General features: G+C 32.8%; 1 protein-coding gene across 1 annotated transcript; it reads right to left on the bottom strand.

Annotated features, from left to right (window-relative positions):
* Positions 1 to 28: 28 nt before the first annotated feature.
* LOC103865539 (ABC transporter G family member 39) lies at positions 29 to 6,610 on the bottom strand. The gene is made up of 19 exons (XM_009143339.3): positions 6,216 to 6,610; positions 5,971 to 6,091; positions 5,524 to 5,612; positions 5,363 to 5,447; positions 4,997 to 5,287; positions 4,817 to 4,907; positions 3,840 to 4,740; positions 3,614 to 3,774; positions 3,431 to 3,534; positions 3,189 to 3,354; positions 2,922 to 3,112; positions 2,514 to 2,846; positions 2,135 to 2,425; positions 1,976 to 2,059; positions 1,714 to 1,847; positions 1,411 to 1,638; positions 1,167 to 1,338; positions 821 to 1,075; positions 29 to 521 (listed from the first exon to the last, which is right to left on the bottom strand). Exons 1-19 carry the CDS (start codon positions 6,608 to 6,610, stop codon positions 252 to 254), a joined length of 4,362 nt encoding a protein of 1,453 aa, XP_009141587.1. The 3' UTR covers positions 29 to 251.
* Positions 6,611 to 15,200: the final 8,590 nt, after the last annotated feature.

Below are 15,200 nucleotides of genomic sequence, written 5' to 3'. Positions count from 1 at the left end.
TTAACCAAAAATAGAACTTACACAAATATCATCCCATGAGAATCAATTAGAGAATATACCAATTGCATAGTACATAGTTTTGAAAGAAATAAAATAATATTCCATATCAAAAGTATAATTTGGTAACGTAAACTGTTATAATTGTTGTTAACCGACCAAATAAAAACCAATATAGTAAAAGAAAATTTACATGAAATTCAACAACATCCCAAAACACGCTATGCTACAAATATTCTTCTTCTTCTCGTTCATCACCTTCTTTGAAAGTTGAGGAACTTGATACCATAAGCGAACACAAAGACAAACAGCAGTATCCATCCGATGTGGACAGCAGCTACAACCGGTAAGAAGTCATGTTCGAACCCAAACCCATCTTTCATCAACGTCTTCAGGCTCATGTTTCCCACACCAGCGATCTGCACTATCGAATCTTGGTCTCCTACTTGAGATGTTATGATTCCATACAACGTCCAAGCCACTGGTGTTGCCCAGTAATACCATCTCCACCATATCGGTATTTGCTGCATTCGTCACCATAACTTATACGTTAGTTACACTAGACCATGTTCATAAAAAAAATATATATATAATTTTATAAGTTCATATTTCCATTTATATATGTTTAACTTTAAAAAAAATTATAACCTCAAACTAAAAACAAATAACTAAAATTTTAAAGTTTTAGTCACTAATTTATATATTTATTTTAATTTTTTAAGAATTGGTCTTGTTCAACAGCTCCAGTTGCACATGCTAAAAGAGTTAGTTACACTCTTTTAATTTGATTATTGGTTACGTAAGTTTAGGTGAAGAATGTTACCGGTCTTGGGATGAGGAAACCGGAGAAGAGATTCCAGAGACTGAGGAAGAAGGACATGCAGATCCCAGCTATTTGATAGTTTGGTGTCAAGGCTACAAGCATCATACCGTATAGCGTGAAGTAGATGAAGCTTGTTAACATGTAGTAGTAGAACCACAAGAACTTGGCCACTGTCCAGTCATATCCAATCATGGAGTAAAGGATCAGCGTGTACACTGCCGTTTGTATCGTGTTGTACATGATCTCTACCGCCACCTACACCATTTTATTAAGCCTTTGAGTTCTCATTGTGGTCTAACCATATGGATATATATAACATAAGACAAGAGTATACAGAATGGTTTACCTGAGAGATTGCATAGGGGATGGCTGAGTACATTCCAGCTGCTTTCTCACGGTAGAACACAGTTCTCTCGATGGCTATTGCTGGTTGAACTGTTGCAGCGTTGGTGGCACCAAGGAACAGTATTGCAGCGTACATAGCTCCAAAGAAGTTATTAAGGTCTTGCTCTTTCTCTCTGTTAATGGTTTTGAGATTAATCAGTCACGTTTTTCATAAGATGAATATAGTTTAATAAAAGGGAACTTACATTTTTGTTCCTGTTTGCCAGAAAATCAAACCAAACATGACGCCAATGACTATTGTCATAAGAAACCGGATGGCATTGTACTGAGGATATCTCCAGTTAGACCAGTACTGCTTCCAGAAGCAAGCTTTGGTTTGAGTCCAAAACGGTTGCGAGTACTTAGTTGGGAAGTAGAGATCATTTGATCCAGGTGGTGGAGTACTTAGCTGTTTGATGAGTTCTTGATTTCTCCTGAAGTAGACATCCAAGTTCAGATTAGGACAGTGTAAGTAAAACTCTCTGGTCTAACGTTTTTCTTTAACATACCGATAAAGAGAGGAGTTGGCGAATAGTTGAGCAAAGTCTAAGCTCATTTGTGACTCCATTGATGGAGTAGTAACGTCAAGCATCCATGTCGCAGGATTGTATCCATCCTTGATCTTTGGAACCCCTTCAACTGCCTGCAAAACAAAGCTTTTAGTTTACTTCAATGTTCTAAAAATCGTCCGCCTAGGCGAAGGGAACAATTTTTCTAAACCGATTTATTTTAAAATAGGTCTAGTGGGAAGGACAAAGACAGATGATTCACCTCAAAGTATTCAACTAGTTTTTGTGAGTGATGTCCTAAACTTCCAGCATATATAACTTGGCCTCCACGTTTCATCAACAGAAGCTGCATTAAACCAAAGGCCATCCATTAGTTTCATTCCACAACAGTATCAATGTGACCAACAGTATGAGTCCAAACCTCATCAAAGGACTCAAAAATGTCAATGCTAGGCTGGTGAATGGTGCAAACAACAGTTCTTCCTGTGTCAACAGTGTTCCTAACGGTACGCATAACAATAGCAGCAGCTCTTGCATCAAGACCAGACGTAGGCTCGTCCATGAAGATTATAGAAGGGTTAGCAACCAGTTCAACCGCAATAGTAAGCCTCTTCCTCTGTTCTGTCGAAAGACCATCAACTCCAGGAAGTCCAACTATAGAGTTTCTAAGAGGTTTTAGCTCAACCAACTCCATCACTTCTTCAACAAACATCTATCAATCACATCAATAGACAAAACAAGGTTACTACATTTAAATAATGAGACAACAATGAAACTTTGTGATTAGTAATAATACTTACCTCTCTTGTCTTGGCATCTATATCTACTGAGAGGCGAAGCCAAGCTGAGTAGATGAGGGATTCATAAACTGTAACATGTGGAGAATGGATATCATTCTGCTCACAGTAACCAGAGACTCTAGCAAATGTTGATTGGTTCTTTGGGTAGCCAGATATGCTAATACTCCCTTCTACGTATCCTCCTGTTTTCCTTCCAGCCAAGACATCCATTAAGGTTGTCTTACCTGCACCGCTCACGCCGACCAATGCAGTCAATACTCCTGGCCTGAAAGCTCCACCAACGTCTCTTAGTAGCTGAAGGCGATCTCCTTCAACCCCTTGGGCCTTCATTTCCTGCAATGTTCAAAGCAAACAATGATTGTAGTGAAGTCTAACATAGAGAAAGATATGTATGAGCAGTTTACTTACAGCAGGCATGTCCACGTAGTAGTTCACGTTTTGAAATGCAAGTGAAAGTGGTTGGAAAGGTAAAACCATTCCTCTCTTTGGTCCATTGCTTGAACGGTTACTGAGTTCCACAATAGAATCTGGTCCACGGCTATTCCCTTTATGTTTGTCTTTACCTTCTTCCACAACAGTAGCTTTTGAGTCACCAAGAGCTGGAAAGAAACATTATTCAAGATCTTGTCAATGATTCTTGGAATAGCCGAAAATTTCGAATATAAGAGCACTTACGGTTCAAATACATCAAAGCTATGATGTAAAAGAGATTGAACAATAAAGAGAAACCAAGAAGCGCCACAATACAGATCCAAAACCAGTATGGCTCAGTAAAGAAGCCCCTGCTCTTCAGAAGGACTTCTCCAACTGTTTTCGCGTCGATTCGAGTATCTGTGTTGGGCTGTAACATGTAAACAAACATCAGAATAGGCAAAGAGAAAGCCAAGCAAATGAGGACTTGGTGAATGAAAACTTACAGCTCCCCATCTCTCATCAAGAAACTCATTCATAACAATAGCAGTTTGACCATACATCATAGGAGATATATAATAGGCCCAAGTCATCCATGGTGGGATATCATCTGTGAGAAAAAAAAAAGAATATTAAATATTGTTTTTCATATAACAAACTCATAGAGAGTAATAGTTTATTTTTCTTACCTTTAGCAATGATGAAACCTCCAAGAGTAAATACAATGAGCAATGTGAAGGTTCCGACCGAGTTGGAGATAACTTCTGTTCTTCCTACAGCTCCAAGGAATCTAAACAAGGAGAGAGCCATCTGGTTCACACAGAAGTATGCCAGCAGCTGTCGGAAAAACCTAATGGCACACAAGTTTAGTTAGTTAAGTAGACTGTAAAAGTGATATTTTATGAGCAAATGTACCTGGAAGCAGCAGGAGCAAAACCAATAGTGTAATATGTAAGAACAATCCATATTCCTGACTCAATAAGAGACAAAGGAATCTTGAGAAGCCAAGCTGGTAAGGCAAAGGCCCATGCAGGATAGAACAAGAAGTCTCTCTGCTTGTAGAAAACAGGTAGCCTCATCACTGTGAACGCTAGCTCAGCCATACCGTTAAACATTACATTGATCAAGCTGAAGAAGAGAGCTCCATAAAACTTTTGACCATCTTGCACCGTGCCTACATGCATCTCTGTCCTGAGATAGACCGTCATGGCAATCAAGGACATGATTGTGATCTGGACGGTCTTGAAGACATAGATAAAGGAGTTGCGTTTCATGAGCAGCCATTCTCTGTCAAAGCACGCCTTGAAGAGCTCCCAGTTTGATATACCGTACTTTTGTGTCACTAACGCGGCAGGATGGGTTTTGGATTTGTCGTAAGGAGTCCTGATCTCTGAAGCGAGTTGTTGTCCTGTGTGGAAAGACTTGAAGCCGGTTGAGAAATCATTTACTGAGACATAGCTGTAAGGCTGTTCTCTCCTGTTCCAGTACTGTTCTTGGTCCTTCTTAGAAGTGACTTCTTGTAAAAAGTCTGCAACACCTTTTCTTTCAGGACACTGGAACCCCATGTACTCAAAGAACTCAAGAACATTGTCCCTTGGGCCCTGGTAGACGATGTGGCCCTCTGAGAGAAGGATGATGTCATCGAAAAGCTCGAATGTCTCCGGTGCTGGTTGGAGAAGGGAAATGATCATTGTAACATCTGATATATGAACTAACTGCCTCATGAACTTGCAGATTTGGAACGTTGTGGAACTATCCAACCCTGTTGATATTTCATCCATGAAAAGTGCTGTTGCTGGTCCTACCAACATCTCTCCTGCTCAGTTTAGACAAGAGTCATAAGCGTTATGGACATTGTAATAACATCAAAAGTGAACATATGTAATACTTACCTGTTGTTAGACGCTTCCTTTGTCCACCAGAAACACCTCGTCTCATTACATCACCAACAAGTATGTCAGCACAAATGTCAAGACCAAGTATCTGCCAAGTTAGCATTTACCAAAGATAAGCACAAAATATTATTTAAAAAAACTTTGTTAGTACTAAAAAGAAAGCAAGAGAAGATGTACCTTAAGTACATAATCAGTAACCAAACTAGTTTCTTGCCCTGATATGGCAATAGATTTCATGAATGCATCAATCTCAGGGTCTGGCTTTATACCAGCTTCTCTCTCCCTCCTTGAGAGCTCAGTCAGCAACTGGTACCGTGTCCCAACACCTAGACAGCGTCCAGAAAAATCCAGCGTCTCTCTTACAGTCATTTCTCCAAAGTGAAGGTCATGTTGACTGATGTATGCACATGTCTTTTGAGGAACAAACTCTCGGAACTCATGACCACAGTAAGTTATCTTCCCTGACATCTATTTTAACACTTTTAATGTTAACTCAACCACAAGAAGCACACACACATATGTATATGAGAGTAGAGAACAAACCTGGAGGGTGTCATCTAGCTTTCCAGCCAAAACTTGTAACAAAGTTGTTTTCCCTGAACTTGGTGGACCAAGTAGTAAGGTCATCCTGTACATTTAAACAATGAAACTCATTTAAACTCCAGATAGAGATTATAGCAAAGACAATTTTGCTTTAATATTACCTTGATGGTTTGACAATGCCACTGATATTTTTAAGTATCTGAATCTTCCTCTTCTTAGATGGAAGGAGGTGGCACATTCCAAGAATGCTCTACATAAGAACATCAAAAATCTTTAAGTAAAGCTTCATCATTGTTATTATAAAACGCTTTAAAATCCTCAACAAGGAATAAAAAAAGGCAAGTAGGTAACACAAATGAATAGATTATTTGAAAGTCATCATTATTTAGTTTCATAGAGTTTGAAATTTTTATTGAAATATACATTTTGGGACCGGCAAGACTACATCCTAAAAAGGAAACATTTATAATAAAGATACAAAAAGCCGCAAAGTTAGGTTTTATCTTCTTCTTTTTTCCTGAAAAACTTTTTAGATCTTATTTTCTCGACAACATTGAACATGATACAGTTAACCTAGATACAAAACAAAAAAAGTCAACGTTAAGAACCTCGAGTGTATTCAAAGTGACGTTGAAGAGAGTCGGAAGCGCTCTGCTTGCACTACGCACATCTCCTTCCACTGATATGTTCTCATATCTAACTTCAATCTTAGGAACTTCGATTCCCACTCTGTTTTTAATTCAACCAAAAAAAAAATCAAAATTAATTTTTTTTTTCAGACAGCGACATAAAGACAAAAGACTTGAGATTTGTAATAATGTTGTTTTTGTAGTTGTGTAATAACTCTCAGAACCTGTCTGTTCTTTCTCTCAATCGACGGAGAAACTTCTCGTTATCTTCTTCAACGAACTTAAAGATCATCTCCATGAGATGTTTCTTCTCCTTAGGCGCTAGATTCGTTAAGTCAACCTCTTCGAGCTTACCCTTCCCGTTGACCGTTGCTTCTTGCGGCAGCATCCCTTTCCTCAGCCTATCGAACGTCGGCAGCCTCTCAATCGCCGCCCACCGGAGCTCCACGTCATCGTCCTCCCTACGTTTGCTGCTCCCGAAAACCTCGTCCGCCGCCGGAGGAGCGAACACGTCTCTGAAGCTTTTGGAAGCTCCGGGTAGACTCCGGTGACTGGTGGAGCCTAAACTCCCTCTCCCGCTCATGGTTCGGACATGCAGATCTTCGTCGCGTCCTAACATCGCCGAGACTGTTGATGAGTTGTGTCTTGTTTGAGTTATGAGTAAAGAGGTGGAGAGTATGTTTAGTTGAGATCCGAAATCTCAGGCCGATTCGGTTCCGTCCGGCATTAAAACGGAGAGAGAAACTTTGAGAGAATAGAGAAGAGAGAAGAGGCGGGTGAACTGTGAAGTTATGTGGACTTTCTCTATTTAACATTTCCTTTTTGAAGATTGATTGAATTTATAGATGAAAATTTAGTAATAAAATAATACAATAATGATTTGTTATATAAGACTTTCAGATATTTTAAAATATTAATTGAAAGTGAAACTAATTGCGACTTTATTATTTCTAGCATTTATTATCTTTGTTGAACAGTACTTCTTCGGTTTCAATTTATTTGATGTTTTAAGAACAAAATTTTATTTGCAAATTAAGTGATGTTTTCATTATTTTAGATATAAATTTAATATGTTTTGACATTTGTGATCAATTATATAATATTATATTTTTATTAGTTATACTCATTCTGTTTTATTTTAATTGTCGATCTAATTTTATGCACACAGATTAATAAAACATATAATTTTCTATATTTTCAAAATAAAAACACAATTATTTATACACCTAACCATATTTCAATTAATAAAAAAATAAAGTGGAAAATCTTATTAGTAAATTTTGCATTCAAACTCTAAAACGACAATTATTTTGAAACGGAATTTTTTATCTACACCAACAATTAAATCAAACGAAAGGAGTATTATTTTATTTAATGACATTTTTTATGTAACCAGAATAAGTTTTATAAAAATAACATTTTCTTAATTTTTGTGCATTAATCTTAAACATTAATTATAATGAATTAAAGGGAGTAGGAAAATCTATAAAAATTGATGGAGGAAAAAAGGAAAGAGAGAAAATGAACTTTTTTTTTTTTGACATCAGAGAAAATGAACTTTATTTATCAATATTAGAAAGAAAAATGGAAAGTTGGAGAAAAAAAAAGAAAGAAATAATGGGACTTTTATGGATTTAAATAAAGTGACAATAATCATGTGTAACTCTAATCTAAATGTTGTCTCTTCCCCCAATCACTCTTGCCACATTTATATAGTTAAGAATTTGCAAAAACAAATTACAAAAAAAAAAAGAGTTGAAATAAAGATAAAAGCTGTAAAGGGTAGACTTTTGTGGTGTAGATATAAAATTGTTTGTTGTGAATTGTTTTGAGAAATCATTTGATGTAATTTTAAGCATCGTACGAGATTATTTTTCATCATGAATGTTATAATCTTTATTTATAATATGGTTATAAGAATACTAGTATTAAAGAGTAAACGACACTGCTAATTATGTGATCGCTACCATAATCTGGTTGTGACTTTGTGATAAACATCATCATTGCGGACTATCACATCTCATTATGTATGTGTCCACATTTTTTTTTTCTTTTTTTGGCTAAAAACCATAAAAGTCCCATTATTTCTTTCTTTTTTTCTCCAACTTTCTATTTTTCTTTCTAATATTGATAAATAAAGTTCATTTTCTCTCTTTCCTTTTTTCCTCCATCAATTTTTCTAGATTTTCCTACTCCCTTGTCCACATTTCATTGCATTTTCCATCAATGGTGATCCGTGATGGGGGTTTTTTTTTTTGAAACTTGTGACGGGGATATTTTGATTACAAAACTTTACAATTAGGTGATAATTGTTTAATTTTCTGTACTGATCTTTTAATTTATGGCCCGAGTCCAATATGTCAATATATATACGGACTGAACGTGTTTGCAATATCCGTGGTGATTTACGTACGTGCTTATGTCATAAATCAAAATAAGCTGAAAGATAAACAAAAGTCAAATAAAAACAATCAAAGCCTTTGCGTACACCATTTGATCATTATTGGGAATTTTTAAACAACATTTATTTTGTTGAACTACCACGATTATACAGTTCAGCATACAGTAATCATGTAACAAAATAGTAAGAGCACATCCAAAAACACATTTTATTACGAAGTTTCCAAAACTCTATATTTAAAGTTTAAATGTGTTTTTTTCCAAAATCAAAACTTCAAATTTAACTTCAATATTATTTGTATTTTATACTATAGTTCTTATATTTGTCATAGTAATTTAAATTCATATAACCTTTGTAAATAATTAAGCACATATATAAAAATATTACAATTGTATTAAATTAATAAAATTTTATTTAAAATATAAAAATAGAAATAATATAATTAATATTAAACTTCAAGCAAAATACCAAATTATTTCTTAAAATTATTCAAGTAATGCATATATGATCAACTATTGCATTTCGAAGTAAAAATGGCTCTCTTTATTTTTAATTTGTAAATAAATTAGATCTAAACAAGAGGTAAAAAACGAAAATAAATATTGCTAAAAGACTTGACGGTGATATTAATACTCAGTGAATACATTCATCTGAATAAAAACGAATCGTACGAAAAGATATCAAAATAACAACTATCTTCGTTTACACAAAATTCGTTTGGATAATATTTCGGAGGTTCCAGATCAAATTTTACATGACTATTAGTGTTGTTGTAATATTTAAATTTGTGTAATAGTTATAACTTCATGTATTCTTTTTAAAAAAAAATTGGTTTTAAGTTTCTTTTGTATTGTTGTTCTCTAAATTTAGTTTTAAATATTTTAAATCTTATTTAAAGTTTTATTTAATTTTGTGTGTAAAATTTAAATTTATAAAAAATTGTAATATTTATGAGATATAACTTTTTAAGCAGTAATATAAACAAGAAAATATTTACGAATTACAAATCTGATGTGTAATTGTAGGGATCAAAATGTAAATAAAAATATGAATTTAGACAAATTTGAAGTTAATAATTAAAGTTTCACTACTCAAAATTTGAATTTTGAAAATTTGAAGTCTTTTTTTGGAGATAACAAAACTTCATATTTAAAGTTATAGAATATCTTTTGGAGATGCTATAAGAAAAGGAAAAAAATTAGTGACACAAAACAGTAAGAAAACAATAATTTTCAATCTCAGAAATGATGGAACATTTTCACATTACGTTTGATATTTTTTGGTTAGCACCATTTGTAATTAATATGCGAGCTATATACAAAAAAACATAAATTCATTAACTAACTGAAACTCCTCTCTTTTTCTTACTTCCTCTTCCTATTTTTATCTGTTCTCTTTTTCACAATGTAATTTTTTATTTTTGGTTATTTGGCAAATAATCCCTTAATAAATTATTGTCTGATAGTGCATTTTTGCTAGCATGATAAGTTGATAACTGACAAAATACATGACCTGAGATACGTTCTCTCTGCTTCAGTAGGAATAGAATTGAGGTGTCAAGCTTAAAATATCACACCTTGAGCTTTTGACTTGTAGCAATGCATTTGTGGAACGCCACACTTGACTGATTACACCATTTTCTGGATGTCTGAATCAAATTTGATCGATAAAACCAATCGTAATTCTTTTTATGAACGACAACAATTCATATATAAGAGTTGTATTTTTAATACTCATTAGAGCATCTCCAAAAATACACTGTATTATAGAATTACCAAAATTATATATTTGATTTAAAAGCATTAATCTCTAAAAGCAAAACTTTAAACTTAACTTCAAAATTATTTATATTTTATTTTATGGTCTTTATATTTGTCATAAATAATTTAAATTCATAAAAAATTTGTCAATAACTAAGCACATGTATATAAAATATCACAACAGTATTAACTAATAAAATGTCATATTAAAATACAAATTTTCAATATAAATAACATAATTAATATTAAACTTAAAAAAATCATATTTTCCATAAAACTATTTTCGTAATGCATATATGATCAACTAGTGTATTTTGAAGTAAAAATGACTCTTTTTATTTTTAATTTGTAGAGCACAAACTAAAAATTGTCGAAATCAAGTGATCTTAAACTTGTAAATACATTACATTTGAACAAGAAAGTAAAAGAAGAAAATAAATATTGCTAAAAGACTTAACTTATATCAATGATATTAAAACTCAGTGAATACATTCGATCTGATAAAAAATAATTGTATGAAATAGACATCAAAACAACAACCATCTTCGGTTACACAAAATTTGTTTGGACAATACTTTGGAGATTTTGGAGGTTATGGATCAAATTTACATGACTACTAGCGTTTTAATATTAAAAATTAGGTTATAATTATGCTTTCATGTAATTTTTGAAAAAACAATTTGTTGTTAAGTTTCTTTTGTATTGTTGTTGTCTAAATCTAGTTTTAAAACATTTTAAAGTTTTATTTAATTTTACGTGTAAAACTTAAATTATAAAAAACTGAAATTTTAATGAGATATAATTTGTTTTAGGATTAATACGATGTACGAGAAAATATTTAAGAATTATAAATGTGATGTGCAATTGAAAAGACCAAAATATAAATAAAATGTGAAACTTTAAATTTGAAGTTTTGAGAAGTGAAACTTTAAATATTTAAATTTTATTTTTGAAAAGCAAAAGAATTTCATATGTTAAGTTATAGAGTGTCTTTTGAAAATACTCTAAGTAAACTAATATGTTAAAAACAGTTACACGATGGTTAAGGTTTTGGCTTACATTTCTCTTTAATTCTGTATTCGGATTTGGACTATGGTAATTTTCTAGTTAGTTTGATCACAAAAAGTTGATTATTATTTTATTGATATTTTATTAGTCAAATAAAAAAGTAAATTTTTATTATACTTCAAAATAAGATTTTCTTTTCTTTTATGTTTATTGTTTATATTTTAAAAAGTTAGATGTATGTATAATTATATACTACAACTTATTAATTTATTAAATTATGGTTCATATCTACGGTTGATCTAATAATCTAGAGAAGATTCTAGTCCGGTTCACTATTCAAATTAGGTTTAAAAATATTGTTACGAGAGATAAGTGAAGGTTTTTGCTTAAATTCTCTTGAATTATGTATTCAGACTTCAGAGTCTGACTATGGTATTATTCAGTTGATTAAAGATTGATCATAAAAAAATGATTTTCATTGTCTTCATTGTCACATAGACAAATAAGAGGACATATATGGATACTAAACTAATAGGAAACTATGCGATCACAAATCCACGGCAAAAAATAATAATAATGAAAATCATCATGCGATGATTTCATATATATACAATGAACTACGAGACATAGCATATCTTTTGAAGATATCAAACTCTGAATGGAATCTGTATTTGATATTCGATAATTATGAACTTGGTTTTGTTTTTTTTTGTTTTTTCGGTAAAAGTATTTGAAATGATTATTATCATGGGCTTATTGGCTTACTAGCCATATTTAAAAAGAAAATCAAGAGAATAGACATGATTTTGACAGAATGTAGTGACTGTCTTTTTACCATCATTCCAGCCGGTTATACCCTTGTTAGTAACAAGTACCCGATTTCTTCACATAAAGAAAACGACGTGGTGATTTTGTGACCCATAGTAATAATGAGCGAATTTTGAAAGCGCGTGAAATGAAACGGCGAAATAGAAGATAATGAAACGTATATTCTATACCGCTTACAAGCGTTCCATACTAATTTGGGTAGAATAGTATCACTGTAAATCCAATTCCAATTGAAAGAGCAGCAACACTGAAAATTTAGATATAAACTAATGAACTAAATCACTAAACCCAACTTAGAAATAGAAACCATTGACACAATCAATGTTTAAGCTAAAGAAAATGATAGTAGACCGTCTTATATTTCTAACGACTACAAAGAAAGTTAATTTCCATTTAACAACTACGAATAAAAAAACTTGAAGTATACTATTTTATTTAGCGGCGAACTATTCCATATGCTAAAGTATAAATGAGTAAGTTAATGATTATAAGTCTTATAGAGTTACGTACACAGTCGCACAATCTATTACGAGAATATTTCTATTCTATCTAACCCGTACTATTTAAAATGGTACTATGTACACAGTCGATCCATGTTTGACCAACATAAAATACAAAGCTAATGGAATGGTAATAGAATACTTGACAGTAAACACTAAACCCAAATTAGGGAAACATAAACCCCAATCCACCTTCCATAATACTGGAGACATGTATTTACAGTCCTCATGAGCAACATGAAATACAAAGTTAATGGGGATGGTAATAGAACACTTGACATTAAACACTAAACCCAAGTTAAGTAAATATAAACCCCAAAACATAGGCAAACTAAACCTTCGGGAAATTAAATCTACGTCTTATAATACTGGAGGTATGTATTTGTGATTTTTTGAAATAAGAAAAAGCCATCCACGTATAACATTATTGATCACATACATAAGCATCGAGAGTTATATTCCATATCATCTAAGTTTTATTCTATATCAGATAAAAACTAAACCCTAAAATCTAATCACTAAATCCTAACCCAAATATAAACCCTAAACTCATATATCAAAATCTAAAAAATACATAATGATATGTAATATTAAATTAAATTATGTTATATTAAATTATATTATGTAATATGCCAATTCTATATCACCAAAATTAGAACACATGATATGAAAGTTCAGAAATGTTCTATTCCATATCCAAACAAAATAGAAACAAGTAATGCTTTCCCAATATTCCAGAAACTAAACCCTATCCAATCATCACGAAACCCTACACGAAAATATAAACCCCAACTCATATATCAAAATACGCAAGTATTAAATTTATATGAATTCAGAAGCAAAATAAAGTGATATTAAACGTTTCAATTTATAGCATGAATACAAATAAGATGATTTTTCATTTTACATGATCAAAATATAATAGAAACATATAATAGGTGCTCTAACAGAATAAATGTGTTATGTAGAAGCACACGTGTGCGGATAGGCATGGCGATGACATAGGTTGAAATAGTTGTTAAAACTTTTGTTTCCAGTGGGTTCAAAGCCTATCTCAAACAATCTACTCGCAAGGTTTAAATCGTCCATGCCAGATCTGAAGGATGAAGGTAGGAGGTAAACACGGTTAGGACAGAATACTTAATGCAAATAAATTAAATGGAATACAAAATACTGCAGTAGCAACCACTCAATTCTATCTCAAATAAAATATGTTTACATACAGTTATACTAGACCATGTCGACTAGAATAGTAATGAATGATCTCGTACTATGTTCACACGCATGCTAACCTATACCATATCAAATAGAATAGGAACGAAAGATATCATACTATGTCAACACAGACAAACCTATCTATCGCAGATGCTATTCGCTAGGAAAACAAAATTCAAATTTAACAAAGACTAAGAACAGCTGGGGAAACCCCAACCCCAAATCACCCAACCCCTAAATCAATTAGAGAACTTCGCAACGGCAACGAGACTGTAGATTTACTAAAAGAGTACCCTAGTTCTCAGTATAGCGCAAATATGAAATAAAATTACAGGAGATGAAGAGAATCGAAGGTTAAAACCTGAGAACGTAACGTAACTGAAGAGATCTGAGAAGAATCGATGATTGGAATTGGAATGGGTATGGGCTTGCACTATTCACCGAGAAGCAAAATAGAAGACGGAGACGATCTGAAGCGAGAACGACGGAGATGGAGGCGAGCGGGTGGAGGAGATTTGCGAGAGAAGCGTATGGAGGGGGAAGAACCGTAGATGAAGAAAGTGGGAATGGAGGTTGTGTGGAAAGGGAAGAGACACGATTTATTTGGGGGTTAAAAGAAAATGATTTATAATTTTTTATCATAGCAGGTGAGCCGGTAAATTAGAGAGGGTCTTACAGTAATATTATGTATATATCACGGCGTATATCGATCCGTTAGGGTAAAGCGCTAGTCCTCTAATTAACGTTTTTTTCATGGCTATAGGCCCCAATTCCCCTATTATCATTTGTGGCAAAAGTTCAAATCGAATATATATTAAAAAAAATGACATAGGGTGATCTAGATAACAAGAGAGTAGTAATCTCATATCTAGTAGTAATTGACAACCCGAAGTGTAGCTAGTTTTTGACAAAGTAAAATTTAAGGCTTATATATATGACCTGTAGTCCTGTAGACAGATCCATTAATGTTATGTAATGAATAAAAATGAACGTGACCACATATGTGTTGGACGAGAAAATCGTACGTCCAAGAAACAACGCAAGAGATACCACATCCCACGAAGTAAGGGATTTTCATCACATGACAACAGTCTTCATTTGGATATTCCCTATGCAATCTATTACTACAATAATAATTTATCTTTTTTGGGTTGATACAATAATGAAATAGCGATGAATGGTATCATAGCCGTACAATCATTAATTACAGCAGTAGTTAATAATCAAATTCAAAGCATTTAAGATTTAGTGAGTTCCCAAAATGTTTCGTTATTTGTTTTACTAAAGAAATCTGCAGCAGAACATACATGCATGTGCTCAACAAAACGATGATCAATCTTTTACTTCAAGTTCTATATATCTCGCTGTTTTATTGTTTTTGTTTTCTTAGAGAATCTCCAATTTATTACTCCATATTTACTCTAAAATAATATAATACCAAAATTGAGTAGGATTTTACTCCAAATATTACTCTATTTTTTACAAGAAATGAATATT

This window comes from Brassica rapa, chromosome A04 (assembly GCF_000309985.2).
Source record: "Brassica rapa cultivar Chiifu-401-42 chromosome A04, CAAS_Brap_v3.01, whole genome shotgun sequence".
Lineage (NCBI taxonomy): Eukaryota > Viridiplantae > Streptophyta > Magnoliopsida > Brassicales > Brassicaceae > Brassica > Brassica rapa.
The sequence above is the reverse complement of the archived record's forward strand: the minus strand, read 5'-3'. Positions and strand labels throughout refer to the sequence as shown.